Source organism: Myotis myotis, unplaced genomic scaffold (assembly GCF_014108235.1).
Source record: "Myotis myotis isolate mMyoMyo1 unplaced genomic scaffold, mMyoMyo1.p scaffold_m19_p_2, whole genome shotgun sequence".
Lineage (NCBI taxonomy): Eukaryota > Metazoa > Chordata > Mammalia > Chiroptera > Vespertilionidae > Myotis > Myotis myotis.
This window is the reverse complement of record NW_023416324.1, coordinates 216,398,286-216,423,688: the sequence shown is the minus strand read 5'-3', so window position 1 is coordinate 216,423,688 and position 25,403 is coordinate 216,398,286. Positions and strand designations below refer to the sequence as shown.

General features: G+C 61.9%; 1 protein-coding gene across 2 annotated transcripts in view; it reads right to left on the bottom strand.

Annotated features, from left to right (window-relative positions):
• URB1 (URB1 ribosome biogenesis homolog) overlaps positions 1 to 23,262 on the bottom strand; it is a 42,076-nt gene extending 18,814 nt beyond the window's left edge. The window contains exons 1-21 of one of the 2 annotated variants that reach the window (XM_036350860.1): positions 23,013 to 23,262; positions 20,741 to 20,880; positions 19,958 to 20,109; positions 19,021 to 19,153; positions 18,054 to 18,150; positions 16,318 to 16,403; positions 15,172 to 15,297; positions 13,735 to 13,859; positions 11,720 to 11,915; positions 10,306 to 10,443; positions 9,565 to 9,738; positions 8,953 to 9,079; positions 8,215 to 8,331; positions 7,324 to 7,436; positions 5,679 to 5,798; positions 4,852 to 4,968; positions 4,339 to 4,474; positions 3,622 to 3,792; positions 2,437 to 2,618; positions 848 to 1,072; positions 111 to 290 (exon numbers count right to left, since the gene is read on the bottom strand). In XM_036350860.1, coding sequence (XP_036206753.1) covers positions 111 to 290; positions 848 to 1,072; positions 2,437 to 2,618; positions 3,622 to 3,792; positions 4,339 to 4,474; positions 4,852 to 4,968; positions 5,679 to 5,798; positions 7,324 to 7,436; positions 8,215 to 8,331; positions 8,953 to 9,079; positions 9,565 to 9,738; positions 10,306 to 10,443; positions 11,720 to 11,915; positions 13,735 to 13,859; positions 15,172 to 15,297; positions 16,318 to 16,403; positions 18,054 to 18,150; positions 19,021 to 19,153; positions 19,958 to 20,109; positions 20,741 to 20,880; positions 23,013 to 23,154 — 2,997 coding nt within the window. In that variant the 5' untranslated portion in view covers positions 23,155 to 23,262. The remainder of the gene's footprint in view (positions 1 to 110; positions 291 to 847; positions 1,073 to 2,436; positions 2,619 to 3,621; positions 3,793 to 4,338; positions 4,475 to 4,851; positions 4,969 to 5,678; positions 5,799 to 7,323; positions 7,437 to 8,214; positions 8,332 to 8,952; positions 9,080 to 9,564; positions 9,739 to 10,305; positions 10,444 to 11,719; positions 11,916 to 13,734; positions 13,860 to 15,171; positions 15,298 to 16,317; positions 16,404 to 18,053; positions 18,151 to 19,020; positions 19,154 to 19,957; positions 20,110 to 20,740; positions 20,881 to 23,012) is intronic. The other variant, XM_036350861.1, reaches the window with a different exon arrangement.
• Between the last annotated feature and the right edge of the window lie 2,141 nt (positions 23,263 to 25,403).

Genomic DNA, 25,403 nt, shown 5'->3' with positions numbered 1-25,403 from the left:
CCTGGGCAGCGCCCCTCAGCCTTCAGGTCCCAAGATTTAGCCCGAATTCACTGCAGCAAACCACCCCCCGACCCCCACTCAGCGAGGATGGCCAAGCAGAGCCATGGTACCGTGTCGCCGGCCAGCTCCAGCGAGGCCGCAGACTCCGCATCCAGGAAGAGGTCGGCCTCGGCCTGCGCGGCCTCGCACTTCTCCCGGTTCTGGGCGTCCAGCTGCGCGCAGTGCAGGACCAGGCGCCGGAGCAGGTCCAGGAGCAGCTGCAGGAGGTGGGGCCCCGCGCCCCTGCCCAGCTGTGGGGAGAGCCAGGCAACCTCAGGCCAGGCAGGGCTGCCTGTCACGAGGCAGTGCTGGGCCCTCCCTGACCAGGGGGCACGATGCCACCAGCAACAAGGACCGAGGCCAGGCTGGCAACTGCTTGAAAAAGGCTGTTAACCTCAGAGTTGTTTCCCAATAGGACGTGGCCTCCTGAACCCTGACCAAGGCACAGGGCTCTTCTGACCAAAACGTGAGCAGGCCCAGCTCCATCCCTGCCCTGAGGCTCCGTAAGCCACGTCAGGGACAGAGAGCTCACTGCTGAGCCACCGCGCGACCACGTACAAAAGAGGGCGCTGGCCATGCCTCGGCGCCACCGCAGTGGGAAGGGCCCCGTCCTGCCAGCAGCTGCCCAGCGACCAGGCCCAGCAGCACGTGGCCCCGTCTGCAGCGAGGGGCTCGCGGGAGAAAATGGGTGCCAGCCCCCGGGTGCCTGTCCCAGGAGGAGAGGCTGTGGGCACAGGGCACTGAACTAGCTGCCGGGGCCTCGGGGGCGGCTGCCGGGTGGCATGTGGCCTGCGGAGAAGGCGCTCACCTGGCGGAAGCGCTCCACGCTGGTCCGCAAGTACAGCAGCACATGCCTCACGGACAGCAGGACGCGGTGCATGGGCAGGTGTGGGACGGCCTCTCGCAGCCGCGCCTGCACCGCCTCGTCCAGCAGCGCGGCCTTGTCCTCGCTCTGGAAGGCCGCCTGCAGCAGGGCCCCGAACGAGGGGGCCCGGGGGTCCTGGGGGGCAGGGCTGCGCGGCGTCTGCGGAAGCTGGAGGAAGAGGACAGACAGTCACCCCAGAGGCAGGTGCACAGCCTGGGGGGCAGGTCCAGGTGACACCCCAACCAGGGGACATCCCACAGCAACCGGACGCCCACTGGGAAACACGTGACCACGCGGCACATTAGGTGTCTCACACCCGAGGACACAGGCTGCCGTAGGGGCCGCGGGACAGACAGCCTGCACCCTGCAGCCACTGTGATGGTCTCTGGGACAGGAAGTCACCCAGCAGGCAGGGCACTAGCTCCTCGAGCGGGGGGCCTTCCACAGCCGCCCCTGCCCCCCCCCAGGAGCCTCAGTTAGAGGAGCTCATCGGAGAGAGAAAGCAGCTGCAAACACAGCTCTGGAGTCACTCAGTTCTCACTCCCAACTGCCTTTTTTTTTTTTTTTAATATATTTTTATTGATTTCTTACAGAGAGGAAGGGAAACTCTTATAGAGAGTGAGAAACATCGATGAGAGAGAAGCATCGATCAGTTGCCTCCTGCACACTCCCCACTGGGGATGTGCCCGCAACCAAGGCACATGCCCTTGACCGGAATCGAACCTGAGACCCTTGAGTCCGCAGGCCGACGCTCTATCCACTGAGCCAAACCGGTCAGGGCCGAACTGCCTTCTTTACCAGATGGCGGCTTGTATTTATACCGTCCAAACACCCCGCCCCCCCAGGGAAGCCGCCACCCTCCCTCCCCCAGGGAAGCCACTCCCTGACAGGGAAACCACGCCCCCAGGGGAGGGAAACCACGGCAGGGAAAGGGCTGCACATGCCCTGAAGCTCAGCGGGTCCAAGGTGGGGCTCTGGACAGCAGTCACTAGGGAACGTGCTGGAAATGCCACTGCAGGCCCCACGCAGACCTGCTGGGTCAGACCGGCTGGGGTGCAGCTGCAGGGGTTCCGAGGCCCTCAAAGGGGAGAAGCCCTGTGCCCTCCGCAGGGCGGACGCTCATGCTCCAAGCACCCGCCCCAGAGTGCAGCCCGAAGCAGCCTCACCTCCACACAGGTTCTGGCCCGGGGCCGCTGGTGAAGAGCGCGGGGGCTGGGGAGGGTCTGACAACTGAGCTCAAGAAGCCCTGGGTGCTAAGGGCCATGGAGGACCCTGGAGGACGGCACAGCAAGGGTGCAGCTTGCTGGGGGGGAGGAAAAGGCACCCCGCCCAAGGCCGACCCCAGCAGCTGCCCCGTTACCCAGCAGCCAGAGGGGCACATGGCTCCCCACCAGCCGTGTGTCCTCTGACGCCGGGAAGCGAGGTGAGGAAATGTCGCCCGCACAGCGACCCAGCTGGGCCGCAGGAAGCACGCTCGGTCTCCCGGGACAGGCTGGTCCCCGTGGGAGCGCTGGGGCGTGGCACCCACTCACCGCGGCCTCCTGGGCGGGCTCCGGGATCCAGAGGCGGTAGTAGCTGCTGAAACAGCACAGCTGTGGGACCGGAGGCACCAGCTGGTCGTAGGCCTGGAGCAGGAGGCACAGCGCCAGTGGGTCCCGCTGGCTGTGCAGGAGGTCTGTGAGCACGGCCGTCAGGTACGCCATGACGCTGTCCCCTGCGGAGGAAGAAGGCGGGCGGCAGGGCTCAGGGCCAGCCTCTGGTGACCCATCCACACACCCACTCAGTGTTCAGAGCAGGGAAATCCACCAGGGTCACGTGACCACGCTGGGGGCAGATGCCACCGGCACAGGCCCCTGAGGCTCCAGGTCCTGAGTCCAGAGGGGCACCCGGGCATGGGAGAGGCGTGGCACCACCTTCTGGAGGACGCTGCCCTCGCCCCCTTGGGGACGGCCCAGGGCCCATCACCAGGTCCAGAAAGAGACCTTTACTCGCTAACAGAGGGACACGCTGGGGCTTGTGTGTTGCTGCAGCCACGTCTGAGCGAGCCTCACTCATGACACTGTGATCTGGGCGCACTTCCTGGGGCCTAAGCTGCCTGGACACCCATCAAATACGAAGAACTCATGGTTTAGCATCAAGCAGTCGAGAAACACGCCCTGACCGGCTGGCTCAGTGGATAGAGCGCTGGCCTGCGGACTAAAGGGTCCTGGGCTGGATTCTCATCAAGGGCACATGCCCGGGTTGTGTGCCCAGTGGGGGGTGTGCAGGAGGCAGCCAATCAATGATCACCTCATCACTGACGTTATATCTCTCTCTCTCCCTCTCAGAAATCAATAAAATTACGTGTTGTCTTTTTTAAAAGCAGTGAAAAGATGGGTGGTACAGCAGGGTCTGTGCAGGCGTGCACACACGGGACGTGAGACTCATCCTCCAGCGGCCCCTCCCCAGCGGCCCGGCGGCCTCTAGCCCCTACCTTGCCCACTGAGCCCCTCCCGCCAAGCCCTGCCCGCTGAGCCCCTCATGCTGAGCCCTAAGCCCTGAGCCCTGCCCCCTACCCTGCCCGCTGAGCCCCGGCCACAAGCCCCGCCCACTGAGCCCCGCCCGCCGGCAGCTCCCACTTTGGTGGGTTTTCAGCGATTATCCTCAGGCCCCTGGAGCCCCACCTCCCCCCACAGGAGCCCAGCTGGCCCGACGCCCACGTCCGCCCGCGCAGACACCTGCTTTGCGCTCTGTCCCGAGCAGCAGCTTGTTCCTGGCCTCCAGGGCGGCGGGGGCCACGGGGCTGAACGGGAACGTGAGCAGGGCCATGTCTTCACTCAGCGAGCATCCAATTTCCTCGTCCAGGCCCTCGCTGCCCTCCACCAGCACGTCCACCATGTCCAGCACGTCTGAGGCGGGGGGGAGGGGGAGAGGTCGCGCATGGTGAGAGCCAGGGAGGGAGGAGCAGGAGAAGGTGGGTGAAAGGAGAGTCAACACCCTGCTTCTGGGGGGTGGGGGGGGAGGCTTAACATAGTCTGATTCTAAGCAGATGAGGACACGCCCAGCTCAGGGGACAGTGAGCCGCCAGAAGGCGTCCCCTGGACACTGAGGCGAACAAGCCACACCTGGACGCACCAGAGCCGAGTGGGTGGCACCCGGTTCCCCTCCCGCCCGAGTGCCACGCGAGGCTGACAGCGGCCTCGAGAACACACCGTGAGGACTGAGCCCGTCGGGCTGTCGTGAGGTTGGGCAGTAGGACCTGTGAGCTCAGATCGGCCCTGCACGAAGCAAGCCCCGCACACGTCCTCGCCACGTAAATGGACGGGGTGATGTCCTGTCCACATGGGCTGGGCTTTGACCAGGTTTGCGCTTGGCAACCCAGAACGGGATTCCTGTTCTGGGTCTAACAGGCCAGGGCAGCTGGGCCCAGAAGCAGGCACAGGGAGCGCACTGACCGTCGATGTGGGAGATGGGGATGCTGGCGTCGTCGGCATCCTGCTTGGCCGCGGCCTGCAGCGTGCTGGCTTCCTGGACGAAGTCGGAGGCCTTGTCGGTGTACACGTAGGGGTTCGCCACCAACGTCAGCAGCACCTGGCACAAGGGAGCCGAGAGGAGAGCAGCCAGAGGTCACAGAGGAAACGAGGAAAGTGTCCCAACCCCCCCGGGGACATGGGAGCGGCTGCAGTGCTCACGCCTCCGCGAGAACGAGAGCTTCCTGCCAAGCTCTTAAAGCGTTCTGTAGAATTTTCAAAAACATCTCCTTCCAGTGTGTCTATCATTGCTTTTACCATCACTTAGCTACCACTGTCCTGTGCAAAAGCAGGGCCTTAAAGGACATCAAACAGTATCGTCTCCTCCTGTCTTACAGGCCGAGTGTCGGCAGGAAGCAGGTGAGCCGGGAGGCCGGGGGGCCTGGGCCTGACCCCTCGGGGGACCCTCCCGGCACGCTCTGGGCACGGGCAGCTCACTCGTTCCAGGAACCGGAGGACGGCCTCCCGTCGGTGCTCCTCGGGGTCATGCAGGTGCTCCAGCCACAGCTCCAGCTCCCTCCACGTGTGCTCGAACACGCCCGTGTCCCGCAGGATCTGCACGAGCAGATGGCCGGCAGGTCAGCAGGGCCTGGCTCTGTGGGGCTGGCCGGGTGGCGGGCCCCATGGGACGTGGACCCCAGGGAGCCCAAGGGCCCGAGACTCCCCTGCAGTCTCACTAAACGCTGTTCTCTCTGCCCCGCACGGAGGGGACAGGAAGAGCACCTGTGCTCGGCAGCGAGGACTGTCCTGCTGCTGCTCGCCTTCCCTCAGCGCCTCCCAACACACAGGACACCCCGGCTCCAGGAGGCGCGGCCTCGCCCCGGACCCGCACTGTCCCAGGCACACGTGTGCGACGCGGCCCAGGCAGCTGCGCACCCCCAGCCTGCCAGATGCCCGAGCCTCTTGGGCACCGAGCCAGCCACGCCCACCCTCTGGGCGGGCCCTGGAGACTTGGGCGGGCGAGGCCCAGCCCCCTATCCACGAGGACGGTTTGATGTGAACCTGGGGCGAGCCAGTGACCAGGCTGCCAGGAAGCAGGACCAGGACCCAAACCGCAGAGCCGACGCGAGCTCACAGGCCCCCACAGCACGCGTCTCCTCAGGGACACAGCACGTCTAAGACGCCACCCCTGGGACGCCCACAGCGCCTTCAGGCTTAAATGATAGGAGTCGAGACCCTCGATCCAGCAAGCCTGACGACGCACCTCCTGTGCGGACTGTGCTCAGCGCCTGGAGCCAGGAGCAGGCGGGCGCGGGCGTGCTCACCTTCACGATGAGGCGCTTGGTGGACGACTTGAGTTGCGAGTGGGCGCTGGCCACAAACATCTTCATCAGCAGGTAGAACACGGACCGCTCGCCCCCGAGGAGCTCCGCCTCCGGGCCCTCCTGGGGTCGGGACAGCAGAGTCAGCGGGCTCCCCCCAGCCAGGACTGGACCCTCCACTTGTGGCTGAGACCCTGTGCCCAGCGCCTCATCTCTAAGTTATGGCCAGCGAGCCGTCACAGAGCACATGCGTGCAGCAGCCAGCGAGCCGTGACAGAGCACATGCGTGCAGCAGCCAGCGAGCCGTCACAGAGCACACGCGTGCAGCAGCCAGCGAGCCGTCACAGAGCACACGCATGCAGCAGCCAACGAGCCGTGACAGAGCACACGCGTGCAGCAGGCAGCGAGCCGTGACAGAGCACACGTGTGGAGTGGCCAGCGAGCTGTCACAGAGTACACGCGTGCAGCGGCCAGCGAGCCGTGACAGAGCACACGTGTGGAGCGGCCAGCGAGCCGTCACAGAGCACACGCGTGGAGCCTGGCACGTAGGAAGTCCTCCAGCGGAACACCTCAACCAGGATGCAAGGTAACCTCAGAGAGAGGACTTGGGGGGTGACGAGGGGAGAAATACAATGACCCCATGGCCACAGCATCCTACCCCTTTCTGGAAATATCACGTGTAAAGATGTAAGCACATGCTTCCATGCTATGGGTCCCACGAGATCTTAAGTTTCGAGTCTTACAAAAATGTCACCTGAGCCCTGGCTGGTTTGGCTCAGTGGCTAGAGCATCGGCCTGCGGACTGAAGGGTCCCAGGTTCGATTCCAGCCAGGGGCACATGCCCGGGTTGCGGGCTGGATCCCCAGTGGGGGGTGTGCAGGAGGCAGTCAATTGATGATTCTCCCTCATCATTGATGTTTCTCTTTCCCTCTCTGAAATCGATAAAGAAATATATTTTTTTAAAAAAAATCACCTGCACTACTGAGAAACACGCAGACAACGCTAACTGCCTGGTTTCCCCTTTTCGACAGAAATGATGAGCCCGTGTTTCCATACACACAACCTGCTGCACTGTGAGTCCCCTTCACGACGCCCCATCGTGCTCTCCAGGGAGCCCCAGAAGACACGCTGGTCACAGAGAGCACCAGCACCCCGCTCCCCCGCCCACCCTCACTGGGGCTCTCCCCTCTCTGCCTCAAGTCCCTCCAGGGCGCGGACAGAGGAGGCACGTATTTTCTTTCCCAAAAGGTTTCTTTTTTAATGTATTTTTTATTGATTGCAGAGAGGAAGGGAGATCAAGCCCGCCATTGGGGATTGAGCCCGCAACCCAGGCATGTGCCCTTGGCCGGAATTGAACCTGGGACCCTTTAGTCTGCAGGCCGACACTCTATCCACTGAGCTAAATTGGCCAGGGCTGTTTTCCAAAAGGTTTTAAACAACACACAGCAAGACAGCCAGGACAGACAGTGCCAAAGCGCCAGGGCCCAGCAGGCCAGGCTCTCAGTTATGCAAGTGCAGGCTTCCTGGCTCCATGCCTCCCTCAGACTGGACCTGACTGCCGCCCTCCGGGCCCACCTAACGGGTCCTGACCGGCTGGAACGCCCAGCGAGCCCGCAGGTGCGCGGGCAGAGGTGGCGCCCGCTCCTACCTGAGCCTTCAACCAGGAGAACTTGCAGGCAGGCAGCTCCAGGGCCACCTGCAGGAGGTGGTGCTGCAGGACAGGGGGCACCTCCTCCCGCAGGCCCTGCTCCGAGATGACACCTGGCGGAGAGAAGTCCCGTCACGCGGAGGCTGCGCCCAGCGGCTACTGCCCGGCCCAGGGCCAGACGAGGGCGCCGTGTCCAGATGAATGGGCGAACACCGGGTCCGTCCCGACCTGGGGTCGCCCTCGCACAGGCTGTGCCCTGCTCGGCCACACCTCGCCTGACATCCCCTCTGAGGCCCATTCAAACCCTCAACACGCTACCTCGGCCACTGACGCCTCCCACAGGTGCTGCCCCCACGACGCCCTCCAGCGGGCCTCCCGCTAAGGCAGCCCTGGCGTGGGCACAGACCTTGCTCCCCGGCTGCAAGCATTCTGTGAGCGGACGGTGGCCACCGGCCACCGAGACTGCTCCTTGGCCCTGGCCTGGTTCCCAGGAAGGACACAGCCACTGCAGACGGCCACAGCTGCAGGCCGTAGTTTGCCCACAGCTGTCCTAGAGGCTCCTGATACAGTGATTTTACCAAACTCCCCTCTCGAGGAAACGCGACCAGAGGGTGAGTCACGTTCACAAGTGGGTGTGCACCGCCGCACAGGTGAGGGCGAGTATGAGGGTGAGCAATGATATCAGAGGCCGGGGCGGAAGGGGCGGGAACGGCGCCCTCCCAGGGCCCACACCCCCTGAAAGAGGCTTTGTCCTGAGTGTCCCATGGGTCCTTGCTGACGCCTGTGGTGCCCGAGGGGGGAGGGTTGTGAGACTGGCAGGAACGGGGGTGGGGGTGGGGGTGGTGAGACCGGCAGGCACAGCGGGGGGCGGGGGGCGGGGGGGAGGCGCACCCCGCAGGAGCTTGCTGAAGTCGAAGTTGTACTGCGTGACCACGTGCGGGACCACCCGCTGGTAGAGGCAGATGACCTGCAGCAGGACGGCCTTCAGAAGAATGGTTTCCGCGTCGTCTGAACCAAAACGAAAACTTTGTTAGGAAACACTGGCTTTGTCCTCCGTCAGCAACCGGTCGGCACGGCCCCACGACCCACCGCCGTCAACTGCGCGCTGAGCACCGAGCCCGCGGACAGACCCACGGACGCGACTGCAGGGCCCCGTGCTCAAGGTCGAGCTGCTCGAACAGCCGGGTTTACCCCCATTTCCACGCTGCGACCTGGACAGGTCAGAGCACTGTGTCTGAGCTTTGGTGCCTTTTGCCGGGGGGGGGGGGGGCGGCGGGAGGGGAGGGGGGGAGGGGGCAGAGGAGGGGGGACACAGCAGTGGGGCCGCCATGAGGGTTCACAGGACACAGACGTGAAAAACAGAGCCCAGCGCCCGGCTAACAAGGGCAAGTCAGAGAATCTTATCCCCGGGGTCCACGCAGCCACCTCCCCCTGCACAGCACGAGGCACCCGCCCGCCACTGACGGCCCAGCCCCGGGACACCCCGGGCCCAGGTCCTCAGACCGAGCGTGTGGAGCGCGCAGTGTGACACACGTCAGAGTCCACGCACGATGCGCTCTAACGCTGCCCGCTGAGCGAGGACACGGGCCCTCCCCGCCGTCCACAGGCAGCGACCCCGCGAGCCCTCACCGCCCGGGGCAGCCTCGCCGGCGGGAGCCCTGCTGTCCTGCTTCCGCCCCTGCTCGTCCCCCTCTCTGGTGTCCTGCTTCCGAAGGGACTGCCAGACCCACACAACGGTGTTCAAGTCTGGGAAGACCTAGAAGGGGAACAGAGAGAGGGAGTCCCGTGAGAGAGACGCACAGAATGGGATGGGAGCAATCGCCCCCCAGCCGAGGCAGGACGCCCAGAGCCGCGCGCGCCAGGACTCGGCAAAACACAAGTGCTGGCCCTGCAGCCCTGAAGGCTCAGTCCCCGAGCGAGGCCCTGGGAACAGACATGTCCGTGACCATGGGGGACCTGCCCAGGGCAACCTCGCTTAGGCAGTGGCCAATCTCAGGCCATGCCTTCCGACCCGCGGGGAGGGGGCAGCGAGAGGGGCTTCAAGCGGCCGCACCTTGTGCGCGTGCAGCCTGGGGGAGGGCAGGCACGCCGGCTCCTGGAGGGACTCAGGCCCTAGGGACACAGACCCCTTCACTTCGCATCCACCTGAGCTCCCGAGATGGCCTCCCAGCTGGGCGCTGACCTGGGACGTCCCATGGAAAGCCCTGGACATGCCCCGCCCACGCCGGGCCCCAGGCCTACCTTGCTCAGGGCCTCTCGGAAGAGCCGCACAAAGTCCTCCATCATCGCGGCCGTGTACACGCCGGGCCCCTGCCAGGCCTCGCTGCTCAGGCAGAAGTCAATGGTCTTCAGTGCTCTCTTCAGAATGAACAAGAGCAGGGCCAGGGCCGTGTGCCTCACCGACTTGCTGTCCAACTGGGAAGGAAAGTCAAACCCATAAGGTCCTTGGGCTGCACGGTGACAGGCACAGACCTCCCAGCCCGGGGCTGCACCGGGCACAGACCTCCCAGCCCGAGCTGCACCGGGCACAGGCCTCCCAGCCCGGGGCTGCACCGGGCACAGACCTCCCAGCCCGGGGCTGCACCGGGCACAGACCTCCCAGCCCGAGCTGCACTGGGCACAGACCTCCCAGCCCGAGCTGCACTGGGCACAGGCCTCCCAGCCCGGGGCTGCACCGGGCACAGACCTTCCAGCCCGAGCTGCACCGGGCACAGACCTCCCAGCCCGAGGTGCACTGGGCACAGGCCTCCCAGCCCGGGGCTGCACCGGGCACAGACCTCCCAGCCCGAGCTGCACTGGGCACAGACCTCCCACGCGAGCAGGGACAGGCAGCCATCACCTGGCCCTGGCAGGAATGCCCCCTCCCCAGGTGGGTGGACACATGGAGAGCCTCCGAGGCTCCCTGACGAGTCAGAGTCCAGCACATCCCGCAGGGCCAGTGGATGAGCAGGAGAACGTTCTAGAAGCGAGGCGAGCACTTACATTCAGTGCCTGGGTGAACATGATCTTGTTGCACACCGGGGGCACGGTGGTCACCATCACCATGGCCAGCAGCCGGGACAAGGGGATGAACTCTCGGGTCTGAAACGCCCGGGAAACGTCCGGCTGGGCCTCGTAGATCTGTGACGAGGAGAAAGATGAGGGGTGCAGAGGTAAGTTTCACCCCTGAGGCTGGTCGCCGGCACCCGACAGGGCAGCTGGGCCAGTGACAGTGAGCGTGATCCGGCCCCAGGCTCGGAGGAGTGGCCCCCATCCACGTGGGAGAGAAGCAGGCACCAGGCCGGCCGTTAGCAGGGATGAGCCAGGCCAGCACCAGCGGTCACTCAGCAAGGACAGCACTAGGGGCACCTGGCAGGTGATGTGACATCTCCGTGCGTCCTGACAACCCCACAGGGCAGGGATCTCTTATATGAAAATAAAAATGTTTTCAGAGGCCAACTGGCGTGGCTCAGTGGTTGGGCATTGACCTATGAACCAGGAGGTCACGGTTCGATTCCCGGTCAGGGCACAGGCCCGTGTTGTCGGCTCCATCCCCAGTGTGGGGCATGTAGGAGGCAGCCCATCGATGATTCTCTCTCATCATTGATGCCTCTATCTCTCCCTCTCCCTTCCTCTCTGAAATCAATAAAAAAATAATTACTATTTTTAAAAAAAGGTTTACAGATAGAAAAAAATGAGACTCCAGTGAAGTTAAGTAATTTCCTTCTGGACACCGGCTAGAGATGAGGACTCTCACTCAGGCCTGCAAAGCCTGCACCTGCCCGCCCCTTCCCGGGAGCCACCCAGAGCAGCACCCCACAGGGCAGACACGGGACACAGCCCTCGGGACACGTGGAGAAGAGGAGAACAAAAGGATATCCTGCCCAGGTCGAGGCAGAAGCAAACCAGCCCAGGCATTTAAGCAGCATGTAGGCCGTAAAGGAGAGAGAGAAGGAAGGGGGAGAGAGAGAGAGAGAGAGAGAAAGGGGGGGAGGGAACTGCGGAGGGTTGTGCAGTGGGACTGCACTGGTAGACGAGGGGTGTTAATTAACATCTTTGATCAGAAGGAAGTTTATATCCACTCAAAGCAACTGAGCATCCACAGCCCATTTCCAGTTGTTCTAAGTACCTGAGACAGCAGAGCTTAAACACTACCCTACAATAGGGACATTTCCCTCATCCCAGCCCAACTCTGCTGCAGCTCACAAAGCTCTCGCTGCCTGCAAATCGGGGTGAATAGGATAAAACTGGCTCCACGGACTCAAGGCTGAGCCACGGCTGAGCTCGGCGAACAGGAGCCGGTGGAGAAGGGCCGCAGCTGCGTGACCTACAACATCCCACACTCAGTGGGTCACCGTCACCCTCTCCCGGCCGCCGCCGCGGCCCCACCCGCAGACGCCCAGCTCCGCCGCCTCACCTTGTGCAGCAGCCTGACGTTGTTGGCCCACGTGGCCTTCGCTCGGGGCAGGAAGGAGAACGTGACCTCCTTGAAGTACTTGTGCAGCAGGTCTGGGCACACTCTCAGGATGCTCACCACCAGCTCGGCCACCAGCTCGTCGTCTGGGGCCGTTCTCAAGCCCAGCAGGAAGTGCAGGAGCGTCAGGTTCCCTCCTCTGCAGAGGAGGAGGGTCAGCGGAGGAGTCCCAGCCTCGCCCGCCACCCGCCTCCCTGCAGCCCTCCAGGCCCTCCCTGTCTGGTGCCCACCACGTCTGAGGTGCCACAGGGCAGCTTTACATGCAGTCAACACTTTTCAAAAATTAAATACAAATAATTTTGATCAGAAAGCCATCCTTTGAAAAGCTTAAGATCTTTAACATGAACATTTCATAAGGAAAACATAGTTTGTGCTGCGCTGTCACGTGAAGGAATGAAATCCAGACGAAATGACCACGCCCACAGCCACGGGACAGAAAGGAGCGAAAGCCACAGGCAGGTAAGCGCCCGTTCATGTCCTGCTGCCTCCCTCCTGCAAGGGCACCGCTGAGCTGTTGGGGCCCACAGACGGTGTGGCCGCCAGACCCAAAGCGCGGTCCCTCGGGCCCGGAGCGCAAGCTGCCGGCCTGTCCACGCCGCGGCCCTCGCCGTCACCAGGCACCACGACGCGCCGGGCTCTGCAGAGCAGCCTGTTCTCACCCTCACCCACCAGGTAACAGACAAGCAGTCAACCAACACGCGGGGGGGCAGAGCAGGGAAGGACAGGGACGCGGAGCGACTGCAGAAGGGGCCGCGGGAAGGCCTTCCTGAGGCGGGCGCCGGCGCGGAGACCCCAGGCATCGAGGGCTGGTGGGACACTCTAGCTCTCTTCAGGCTTCCCACTAAGGCCCCCACACGCCAAACTCCCTGCCTCTCCCGGAAGCACAAGCATTTTGCCGTGGCTTCAAAAAACGTGTGTAAACCACCGCTTACTTAGACGGACCCACACGCTGACACAGCGTGCTCCTTTAATGACCAGCTAGCTCAGCGGCCGCCAAGCTCTCGGACCTCACGGACCGCCAGTGGTCCGAGGAGCCCCGGTTGGCGACCGCTGATGGAGCTTACGGGTCTCCTCGGGGGACAGTGTGTGACTTAGGCATGGACTGTGTCACGTTAGACTGTAAGCCCTGCTCCAGCACTGGAGGAGACTGAGCTGTCCTGACTGGTGAGAAAAAGAAACGCTGGGGCAAGTTCGATCCGAACACTCAGAATCAAAACGAGGCCCAAGTGAGGGCAGGGAGGACAGTCCCACTGTGTGCCCCCTCCCTGATGGCTAAAACTAAACCACACAGCCCTCCTCCCTGTGGGAGAACGCCAGGGCTGAGAACCAGGAGCCCCCATGGAGACCACGTGTCGATACGCTCACTGTCCCAGAAAGAGCCAGCTGAGGACCGTCTAGCAGCGGCACTTGCTGCTACAGCAACACCACGAACGTGCCTGACAGCGACCGAGCTACAAAGCCTCCAGGAACAGATGGAGCCCCCGCTGTGGACTGCTGTGTGAAGCAGCATAATCAGGAAATGAAGCCGGGTGGAGGCAAGCCTCGCTGGTCAGCCGCCGTCTTAGGGGAGCGGCGATGACGGTGACCGTGGAACCAGACCTCCTGGGGTCAGGCCTGAGCCCTGCCACTCCCAGCGGGACTGACCCGGCCCCTCCGAGAACCTGAGCAGCAATGCCTCCCTCGGGAGGCCGGCGGGGCCCACTCCGGGCAGCCGGGGGAGGACGAATCCCGCCCAAGTGTCAGGCCGCCCGAGGAAGCAGGCGGCCCCTCCCTGGTGGCAGTGCCTGAGACCTGTTCCCGGAGGGAGGCACAGGCCGGAAGGCTCGGCTCGAACTGTCACGGGGAATCGGGTCAGGCAGGGTTCCCTTCCCGTCCTGCCCAGCACGATGCCCCTCTAGCGCTCGCGCAGTCCCTGGTGGTGGCCCGAGGACACCCCGGGCTCCGGGAGCGACACTCACCTGCCGGAGGTCCCCAAGGACGCGTCGTAGAAGTTGATGCCGTGCTTGAGCGAGCAGCAGAGGTCCGTCAGGAAGCGGTGGACGCGCTCCCGCACCAGGCCCCTCCCCGCGTCCTCGGCAGAAGCCTGGGAGGGTGAAGAATTCAGTGACAGCCCAGGAGAGACCTTAGGGACCCAGGGCAGCTCGGGAAACACTTCACCGTAAACACTCGGCACCATTAAAAAAGATAAGGAAACAAACACCAATCCACATGAAAAAGCTCTCCTGGAGGGGCAAGTTCAAACCTGTGGCTTAAACCAACTGAAGAATGACTTCACTTCCCTTGCTCTTTTCAACAGAACTCCACACTTGAGAGTGTTCTGTGGAGCTGAGGCTCCCGGCAATGGCACGCAAGGACACCTTCCCCACCAGAGGCCCTGGGAGTCGGAGAGGAAAGGCAGGAAACGGGCTCTGGGGTAACTATTAGGTCCCCGGAAGTCGCAGCCTTCACCACTCGGCCAAGTCCCGGTTCCCAAGGGCCCCCAGGGGTCTCAGAATGAGAGAGAGACCTGCCTCGGCCCCGTGAGCAGCTGTGCCCGTTCACACGTCAGTGACGGCGGCCAGAGCACGCGCAGGCGAGGGCGGCCCTTCCCGCTGCCGAGGGTCTGAGTGACAGCAGCCAGCCCTGGAGCTCCAAAAGTGGGATTTGAAAAGATGGAAGGAAACGAAGAGGCGGGTGAGAGGAGGCAGAGCCGGCGCGACCCTACGATTCTCCTGGGCGAGCGCCGCGGGGCATTCAGGTGTCCCTCCGCTGAGGGAAGTTTTCCCGTTACAAAAGGAAAGTTCAGGCCTGGCCGGCGCGGCTCAGTGGTTGGGCGCCGTCCCATGCACCAGGTCGCAGTTCGATTCCCATCAGGGCACATGCCCGGGTAGGGGGCGTGCAGGAGGCAGCCGATCAACGATTCTCTCTCATCATTGATGTTTCTCTCTCCCTTCCTCTCTCTCTAAAAAATAATAAATCTTTTTTTAATACATTTTTAATTCCAGACAGGAAGGGAGAGGGAGAGAGAGATAGAAACACCAATGATGAGAGAGAATCATTGATCGGCTGCCTCCTGCACGCCCCCTACTGGGGATGGAGCCCACAACCCGGGCATGTGCCCTTGACCGGAATCGAACCTGGAACCCTTTAGTCTGTAGGCCGATGCTCTATCCACTGGGCAAAATTGGCTAGGGCTAATAAAAAGTCTTTTTAAAAAAATGTAGTATCATGACACCTTAGAGTAGGGGGGAAAAATCTTACTGTAACAAAAAAACTTTAAAAATCATATTGAATCTATGTAGAAAACTAACATAATCAAAAGCCAAAAGAAAGCCGGTCCGAGGGAAAGACATGGCATAGGCAGGTGAGAGCTCCGCCATCAGTGTCTGGCTGCGAGGCCATGCACAGTGACGCACCTCGGGGGGTCCCAGGTCCACGTCGACACTCCCGTTCCAGCTGTAGAGAGACGCGATGTGGGTCAGCAGCTGCCCGGTGAAGAAACGGACCTTCTGGGTTTTTGTGATCCTTTTATTGTGAACCACCTGGACACAGTGAAACAAAGCAATGTCAAGGGATTCCGTTCGTAAGAGTGTTCGTTGCTTCTGTCGTTATAAAGGTGATGTAGGCTTATGACAAAATATTTGGCCAAAAAAAGGGAACAAGCCTGGCCAGAGTGACCCGTGTGCCAGGTCATAGGTCACAGTGCAATCCCGGGCTGCAGGCCCAATCCCCAGTGGGGGGCGTGCAGAAGGCAGCTGATCTAGGATTCTCTCTCATCATTGGTGTTTCTCTCTCTCTCCCGCTCTCCCTTCCTCTCTGAAATCAATAAAAAAATATATTTTTTACAAAGAGAACATGAAGAAAAAGCACAAGTCACTAATATCCCCGCCCCCAACTCAGAGCGTCTTCGCTAGAACGAAACGCAGTTTAAAGCCGACACCAGTGTGGCAGGTGAGACCCTGCATCTCTACTCGGACGACTTTAAACCAGGGCTCCCCAGCGCAGCACCCTGGCACTGGGGCCCGCCGCCGGCCTGACTGGGGGTGAAGAGCAGCACCCCCGCTCGACCGCTGGACAGAGATGCAGCTCCCAGTTCTGACAAGCACGCCTCCAGACACCGCCAGATGCCCAGGGGACAGCGCGGGGAGAACCGCTGGGAGGCCCACACTACGCCCATCGCCATTTCTACCCGGACTCCCAGTCCACGGCCTCCAACCTCTCTGGGGGGAGGGTTTTTCTAACTGACTGTTCAGTGCTGCTGTATCACAGGGATCCGTGCAGCAGGCTTTACAATTCCCCTGCGATGCTGGTAAAAGACAGACATGCAGACGGCACAACCACCACCATGGCTCCCAGCAGCCGGCTTCCCGGGGCGGTGCCCGCAGCTTCTCTCCGCCTCGTCTACGTGCTGCTCAGCCCGACCCTCAGGGCTGCGTCCCCAGCACTGCTCTGCCTAGGAAACGGCTCCCTCCACGCCGCGGCCACCTCGGTAGCTGAGGCTGGCCACCGAGGCCCATGAAACACGAGGACACGAAGGGCAGGCGTGGGTACCAGACGCGCACCTTTGTCTGCAGCGTGGACAACAGCATCTCGACCGTGGAAATCCGATCCTCCTTGACGCCCGAGGCGAAGATGCAGGGGATGAACTCTGAAAGGAAGGTGGAAGCAGTGAGCCTGCATTCTGACACGAGAGCCGAGAGCACACACTTCCCACGTGCACAGCAGACAAGGCCTCAGGTTCTTCTTTAAAGTTCTGCCTTTTAATCAGGCAGCAGCCACTTCCGTGACGCGGGGTCCCTTCTCCCGCCAGAGCCAGAGCCTCGGCGGCTCCGCATCCTGTCTGCTTCCCCTTTCTCACGTTCCCTGCAGAGAATTAACTTCGTCGACCTTTCCAAAGACGACATATGCTGTGATTGTTTCCCATAATTCTCTTTGCTTAGACTTGCTCAGAGGTGCCTTTAAAGCAGGGGTCCTCAAACTATGGCCCGCGGGCCACATGCAAATACAAATATTGTATTTGTTCCCGTTTTGTTTTTTTACTTCAGAATAAGATATGTGCAGTGTGCATAGGAATTTGTTCATAGTTTTTTTTAAACTGTAGTCCGGCCCTCCAACGGTCTGAGGGACAGTGAACTGGCCCCCTGTTTAAAAAGTTTGAGGACCCCTGCTTTAAAGTGAGGGTGGTCATTTCACTGAGTGGTGGTAGAACTTGGGGTGCCTGTGACCCCAGGGACTGGGCAGCACAGGTGCGGAAGCTTTTATAGCCTCCCTCGCTCTGCACATGCTTCACGGGCACACAGTTCTGAGAGCAGATCCATTCTTCTCAGGAAAGGAAACCCAGGAAACACCAGGCTCACCGCAGGCTGGGGTTCAGAATAAGCGTTCACACCGCAGCCAGAGGTTCGGGTTAACCCTACTGACCCTGGGTCCCCAGCCGCCTGCTAACCGCTGGGGTAGCCGACTCTGTGATGTTTGACTTCAGTGAAATGGTCACACACACCGTTTCATAACTGAACATGTCCCATCACAGGCGGTTAGAAAGCCTGACGTGACGCCCCCCTCACTGCGGCAGCTGCTCCCCACCCAGCCGTCCTCCGTGCTCCCCAAGGCCTGCGGTGAGAGGGCTAACTCTCAGCTGACGGGAGGACGGCTCCTAACAACCCCCCCTCGCACGCTCCATCACTGCCTAGGACAAGCGAGCGGACATGGCCTGGCTGCACCCAACATTCTAAGCGTCTGCTGCGCCCGGCCAATGCCCACAGGAACTGAAGCGCACCCTGCCCCAGCCCGCACCACAGCAGCCGATGGGACCCCAGCTCCGTCCTGAGAGGCATGGCCTCCCCGCAGACAGGGCTGCACCCCGGGGTCCCACTGAGCGTGGCCCAGGACCGTGGGTCCAGTGCTGCGCTCGCTGTCCTGCTGAGTCTCCTATGAGGCAGGGCCCTACAGCCACACGCCACCGCCACCTGGAGGGAGGCAGCCACCGGGGCCAGCGGGTTCCCAGGAGCCCTAGCACCGATATCGGGGTGACCCCGGGCACAGTGACTAAGCGCTGGGACTCGGGAGAGCAGGCGGCGGGCGGTGACCTGGCACAGGGCCCATTTGCAGGTTGTGCCACGTGCACCGCCCAGCACGCAGCCCCGCAGCCGGAGCGCCCGGGTTCACACTGACCACACCAGGAAACCGCACCCTTCCCTCTTGTGTCCCGTAGGCCGAGGCCGCAGCCTCCTGCTAACCCGGAAGCAGTGCTTCGCGGGGAAGCTCCGGGCAGAGGGGCCGCTGCGCAGGGCACACCCACCTTTCAGCTCCAGCACCTGCACCACGGTGCTGTCGTCGCCGGCGATCAGGAAGGACAGCGCGAACTGGATGTAGGCCAGCCGGACGTCGTGCACGCCCTGAGACAGGGGACAGGTCACGTGCATCCTCACCCCCAGAAGCAGCGCCCGCACCCTCCCGCCCAAGGTCACATCTAAAACCCCTGGGCTGCTCCCCACGCAGGACGGGGTGCAGAACCCGCTCCTGGCTCCTTCCACGCAGGACGGGGTGCAGAACCCACTTCTGGCTGCCAGGCTCCGGAGCACCAGCAGGGAGCGTGGGCCTGTCACTCGGAGGGGCCGACCTGCGCTGGCACAGCCTCCGGGGGACCCTCTGCACCCCGAGCCCGCAGACTTGTGCCTTCTCCTCCGGCACCGCCCACACCCAGGGGACACTCCAGGGCCTCCTGGGAACGTCTGGCTAACAGTCCCGACACCCCCAGCCGCGCTTCCATTCTCTCTGGAAGAATCGGCTCCTTCACGCACTTGGGAGGCACAAGAAACGTTAATAACCACAGGCGTCTCTCTGAGAACGTCACTGCTTCACCTTCCAGGGGTTTCCTCCCACAGGGTCCATGCCAAGGCCACGGAGATGATTTCATTTGCTCACGAGCTAAGTCACCCCCACGGCAGGAAGCACTGTGACACTCAGCCCACAGAAGCTGCCCTCAGAGGCCCCGTCATTCTGCTCTGCCTGTGACAGGCCCCCCTGCGGCCAGGAGCCAGGCCTGCCCTCCCCCATGCCCCCATGCCCCCTGCAGCCAGGAGCCAGGCCTGCCCTCCCCCATGCCCCCATGCCCCCTGCAGCCAGGAGCCAGGCCTGCCCGCCCCTCCACACAGAGGCCTGACTCCAGGCGTGTGAGGACCGAGGCCGGAGAGGGATGGACAAACACCCGCCCGCTCTCTGAGGGGAAAGGACTCACGCGGGAGGCAGGAGAGGCAGGGGCTCACCTTGGAATCCCTCTTGGCCACCAGGGCGTACAAGGTCTTTTTATTCAGATCGAAAAGGCTGCAGACGTCCCTGGCGGCCTCGGGGCCCTGGGTCACCATGGCGGTCATCAGGCTGAGGCAGGCTCGGGCCACCCTGCACGGGGACAATGGGGAGATCAGACGCACAGGACACCCACACCGCTGTGGCTTGCTGTCCCCCAAACCAGAGGAGGGGAAAAGCAGATATGCGGACGCGCTTTCTTTCTTAAAAAAAAAAAATCATAACTGAGTCTGAGGAGGACCCAGGAATATGCAATGGGAGCCAGAAAGACGGCCCCTCTCTGTGCAGTAAGGCGTCACGGCGGACAAGCCCACCCAGCTGCCTCCGTGGGCAGAGGGCCCCCCAGGCACAGGGGACCCCCCCCCGCAGTGCCATCGCCCCTCCACAGGCACCCGGACCCGTTTACTGAGCACCCACCCACCATGCACCAGGCCATGTGGGTGCTGGGAAGACGCACCAGGTGAGGCAGCCGAGGCCCCACCGCCTGCACTTGGTGCTCTGGTGGCGGGAGAGTTGCAGTGATGGGAGCGGGGCGTGGAATGCACAGCTGTGCAAACGCACGCACAAGTGGGCATTTCCTCTAGGGCGGGAGGGAGACGACGACAGGGATGAGGACAGCACAAAGGCCCCTGAGAACCTCTGCAAAGCTCCGGGGCCCAGGAAGGGAGCCCGTGACCAGGCCACGGGAGGGTGTCACACTGTCCCCAGGGTGCAAGGAGAGCAGGCGGGAGTGAGAGGGACCCGGTCGGAGGAGTCGAGAGAGCGAGGGGCCACCAGCAGGAGGGGCAGAGCCGCGGCCGCAGGCTCCACGTCATGAGAGGAGGAAAGGCCACGTGCGCTCGTGGGGAGCCGGACAGTGGCAGCCTGAGCTGGTCCCGCCACGCGGAGGCCCCTCACCTGTACCCCGAGGCGTACAGGGCCTCGCAGATGAGCTTCATGTGGTTATTCAGCAGCTTCTTCACGATGTTGGTCCCCACGACGTGCAAATGGGAAAGGTCGCTCGCTGTCCGCAGCAAGATGGCCTCGAGAGCTTGAAATACCAACAGCACCTGCGAGGAGGGCGTGACACGCTACGGACCTTCTCGTTTCTCCCCCCAGACCTGCCCTGTCTCAGCCAGGCACTCCAGGACGAGGCCTCCCAGGCCCTGAGCTGAGGCGGAAGGCAGCAGCTTAGCGGGCGCCCCCAGGCCCCGGCGGAATCCGTCTTATTCCCACGATCGAGCTACGTAGAGAATTGCTTGCTTTCAGCCACACCAGGTGACGGTGACGTGAGGAGAAAAATTTCTAGCCACGCCTGGGCCTCACTGCTGGGCAGGTCGGGTCTACGCCATCCCCCTCCCCACGAGACGCAGCGGGCTCCTCAACACCTGGTTCTGAGCCTCCCAGGAACCACAAAGCAATTTCTACCGATGTCCCCTTTGCTAAAACAAACCCCCTGGAGCCCAGCACGCCTGGATGAAGAATCTGTGACCCTCCCTTCTGCTGTTATTCACCGATAAGAAGTTCGTGTTTCCCCTAAAATGCTTCCTAAGGTCATGACGCAAAAATGCACGCGTCCCCCCAGCACGGGGCCAGGCACCCCTCTCTGCAGAAGGCGGGTCGCGCCTTGGAAATCTGCATCGCAGCCTCTTCCTCGAGTGGACACGACCGCAGCTGCACAGGCCGTCAGGAGAGACCTACCTCGCTCTCGGGCGGCCGCTCCCCGCTCAGCAGCTGGAACACCTCGGCGCACTCCACGGAGATCTTGACGTAGCCTTCCACCACGTCGTACACGCCCTCCCGCGGCAGCTGCTTGGCGGCAGCCACGAACGCTTCCAAGGCTGAAACGGGCACACGCATGTGTCAACAAGGTCGGTCTCCCTAGGAACCATCGCAGCGGCGGCAGGAGCGCCGGGCGGTTGGAGCTGCGCTGACCGAGGTGGACAGAGCAGCCATGTGGAGGTGGGATCAGTAACGACACTGCCTACTCTCTGTCGCCAGGGAGGCCTGGGGACTGTCCACCCAGCAAACCCTTCTCCTTCAGGGTCCTGGCTGATCGCACGCCGATCCAGTCCTGAGCACCCTGGTCTTCACCAATGCAACCCCACGGCGCTCTGCCTCCCACCCCAAGAAGAGAATAAGTACAATCAGAGAATGAGTACAGGAAATGTGGTATACCTACGTCTATCTACATGCAGCTATACATACACGTACATACACACGATGGAGAATTATCCAGCCTTAACAAGGAAACCCTGCCTTTTACAACATGTATGACGGGAGGGTCTTCAGTGACATCAGACACAGAAAGACAAGTGATGTGTGCTCTCACTCATGTGGAACCCAAACAGCTGAAGTCACAGAAACAGAACGAAGGCTGCTGGAGGTGGGGAGGGGCGGACGTGGGAGATGTTGGTTGGGGTACAAACACGCAGCTGTAAGATGAGTAAGTCCTGGGGACATAAGGTACAGCGTGGCGAGTGCAGTTAACAGCACTGTGTCATGTACTTGAAAGTTAAGAGAGCAGACTGTAAATGTTATCCCCACCGGAAGAGGTGACGGTGTGAAGGCATGGCGGTGCTCACTGACCTCAAGTGGTCATTGCACGATACACGCATGAACCAAGCCATCGCCCTGTACACCTCGGGCTTACACATATGTCAACACTGTCTCTGTAAAGCTGGGGCAACACCTTCCCTCGTGCCTGCATGAAACAAAGCTCCCTAACACCTACCCGTGCCACTCCCTGTGGGGCGATCCTATCACAGGAAGTTATGAGAACACACGCAAAGGGAGAGAGAATCCAAGACAGGGACCAGATTCAAACACAAATCCGACACGGTCTCACAGGAAATGCACACTTTCACTCACCGCCAGGCCTGCCAGCGATTCCACCTGCACCCACCCCGTCAGCCCGGGTTCCCACCCGAAACCTGTTCCAATGCTGCACCTGAGCGTCACGATGCTCTCTGAGCAAAACCACGAGTGCGTACATGGACGCAACCTTTTAAATAAACATGCTTTCTTCTGCCGCAGGGCTCCTGCCCCTGCCTGCCCCATCCTACCCCTCGCTGAAAGCCACCTCCTCCGGGAGCCTTCCTGGATCTCCCAGAACCGTTCCCGGGCGATTTATTGATACCTGCCTTCTGCACTTGACCGTGTGCAAGCTCACAACGGCAGCGCCCCTGTCTGATTTTCCCTCACCATCTTATCTCTAGCCTAGCAAATAGTAGCCCCTCATAAAACATGAACAAAGGGACGAACGAACGACACGGGTAACTCTGTGCTGACGCAGGCATCATCTTCCCAGCACTGCCCAGCAGCTGCAGGCATCAACCATGAAAAACACAACCTGTGGGCGACAAACTGGAAATTGAGGCGATCCTGCAGTAATTACTAATCCTAAGCCATTCAGCTAGTCGTTTCTTTAACCTGGGAGAAGCAATGTCAGTTTTATTTTGACACCGTTCCAGAGTTTACGTGTTCCCCCATAACCTACACGCTTTCTCGGGGTTACGTGGCGCCGTGGAGGGCAGCACACTTTCCAGAACGTGGAATGGCGGGATGGGCTCCCTCAGCCGCCAGTCCAACCTCGGTCACCTGGTCCCTGGGCGGCTCTGGGCGAGGACCGCAGGCGGACTGACAGCTACTTGCTGAGAATGACTACACGTGCTCGCGTCCCTAACAACGCAGCCAAAGGGCTTTAGAGCTGCAGCCGGGCAGGAGGCGTGCAGCCCGGAGCTGTCACTCAAACCGGCGGGGAAGCGCTGCGAGCAGAGCTGGGGCCGCCGGGCCTGGAGCCCAGCCGCCGGCCTCGGTTTCCCTTCTGCAAACGGGTGGGGGTGGGGGGGAGGGCTTTGGCCCGCGGCGCCCGCAAAGCCGCAGGAAAGACGGGCTGCGGGCACGGCGACATCCCCACCCCCGGCCCCCGGCCGCCCGGCACGCACATCTCCGCGCCGCCGCCCGCACTCACCCGGCCCCGCGCCCTGCGGGTCCCGCAGCTGAGCCTTGAAGCTCACGCCCGTGAGCTCTTCCGTGCGGGCCCGCTTGGCCGCGCCCACGGGGGAAGCCGCGCCGTCCGGGCCGCCGCGGGCCTTCCTCTTGGGGACCCCCATGCCGCGCGGGGGGAGTCGCGCGGGGTCCACACCCACGGACGAGGCTCCAGAAGTTCTGGCAGTAGACGCCAGACTTGTCCACACGTGCGCAGGATGGGGCGGGGCTGCCGGAAGAGGCGGGGCCTCAGGAAGCAAGGCCGGCGGAAGAGGCGGGCCTAGGTTGGGACAGGCGGAAGAGGCGGGGACTAGAGGTGGGGCGTGAGGGGCGTGGCAGTCGAGGGGCGGGGCCTGAGGGGCCTGGCTGTTTACAGGCCGGGCCTGCGGAGGGCGGGGCGGTGGAGGGGCGGGGCCTGAGGGGCCTGGCTGTTTACGGGCCGGGCCTGCGGAGGGCGGGGCCGTGGAGGGGCGGGGCCTGCAGGGCGGGGGATTGGGGCGGAGTCTTGGAGGGCGGGGTAGACGGGGGCGGGGCCTGTGGGAAGGAAGGGCGGGCGCGCGGCAGGTCGGGCTGCAGGCGGGTCCTGCAGTTGCTGCCGCGCCGGGTCCCGCGGTCCCACGGTCGCTGCCGTCCCCGATGGCTCGGTCTCTGGAGTCCTGGGGGGCGGGGCGGGGGGAGAACCCGGATCCTCCGCTCCCACGAGGCAGGCGGCCGGCGCGTCGGAGCTGCACCGTCAACTCAGCGATCGTGTCGCCGGGAGAACTGCTGGCCGCCGCGGACGCCTGGCCGGCGGGGCCCTGTGGGTTGGCTGGAGGGTGGGCTGATGCGGAGGTCCTCGCTCCGGCGCCTGGGCCGAGGGGGTGCGGGCGCCCCTAACCGGGACCCCTAGCGCCTCTCGGCCGGAACCAGCCTGACCTCCGCCCCAGGTGTCCGGCGGAGGCGTGCAGGCGCGCGGGTGGGAGGAGAGGAGCAATGGCGAGTCGGGGGATGTTCCGGACCGTGCGGGGCCTCCATGCCCTGGAGCCCGTCCTTTGAATGGGGTCAGCGAAGCCAGCCCTGCCCAAGGCTGGGGCTCCCTGAGCGGAGAGGATGCACCTAGGAAAACGGCTTCGAGGGGAAAGCGCTGTGTTTGCAAGCGCATCGATGCTCTGGGGGACAATGGAGGCAGAAATGGATCCGAAACGCCGGCTGGTGCGTTTTCAGTGGTTCCCCCGCACGTGGTTATGTCCCAGTGAATCGTGAGCCAGCTTTAGGTGAGAGTTTGGTGATTCCGGAGGAAATGCTGGCGGAGAACGGGACCAGGTTCTACACCTGCAACAAGTTAGACCTCGATAATCAGAGGATCCGTGTGGTTTTTAAATCTCACAAGCCTGAGACGGGAAATCCTTGGACAGAGTAAAGGGAAGAACGAACGCTTCTGGACACAACACAAAACAGCAGTGGAGGAAGGTCTCAGAACTGCTCGTCTCCAGGGGCATCTTTATACATAAAAGGCCAAGTGACCGGCCGTCCGACCGACCGGCACATATTTTGTGCACTGGCAATCTAAAAATGAACGTTGACTCATGCATGCGTGATACATACAAAGCTCTCGCTGGAGCCAGTCGCACGCGTGTGTTTCCAGCTGTCATTGTCGATGGTGAATTTGGTTGACACTTCTATTATAGAGAAAGGCGAATAGCGATATTAAAGTATTTCTTCTAATTCATTTCCTTTCAATGTGCACAGGCCACTAGTTTAAGTATAATAATAAAAGACTGGTTACGGGCAATAATGCATCCAGAAGGAAGGGAAAATGCTCTCTGCCAACGGTCGCCAACCTTCCGGACCTCACGGACCCATAGCGGTCTGCGGACCACCGGCTGGTGACCGCTGCATGGACTGTTCCTGTGTGTGTGTGTGTGTGTGTGTGTGTGTGTGTGAGAGAGAGAGAGAAAGAGAGAGAGAAAGAGAGAGAGAGAGAGGTTTTAAGTTATTAGTTTTAAAATGAGTACTATTTAATGGAAACATCTTTTTAAAAAAATGTATTTCTTTATTGATTTCAGAGAGAAAGAGAGGAGAGACAGAAACATCAATATGAGAGAGAATCACTGATCGGCTGCCTCCTGCACCCCCCCTCCCCCCCCACTGGGGATCGAGCCCACAACCCAGGCCTGTGCCCTTGGCCGGAATCGAACCTGGGACCCCTCAGTCCGCAGGCTGACGCTTGATCCACTGAGCCAAGCTGGCTAGGGCAATGGAAACATCTTGACTAAAAAATCTGTTGCAGAATTTTGAGGCCCACTGAAACAAAGTTTAATGAGAAAGAAAAATGTCACCGCTTGGCTGGTGGTGCTCAGTGGTCAACCTACGAACCAGAAGGTCACAGTTCAAT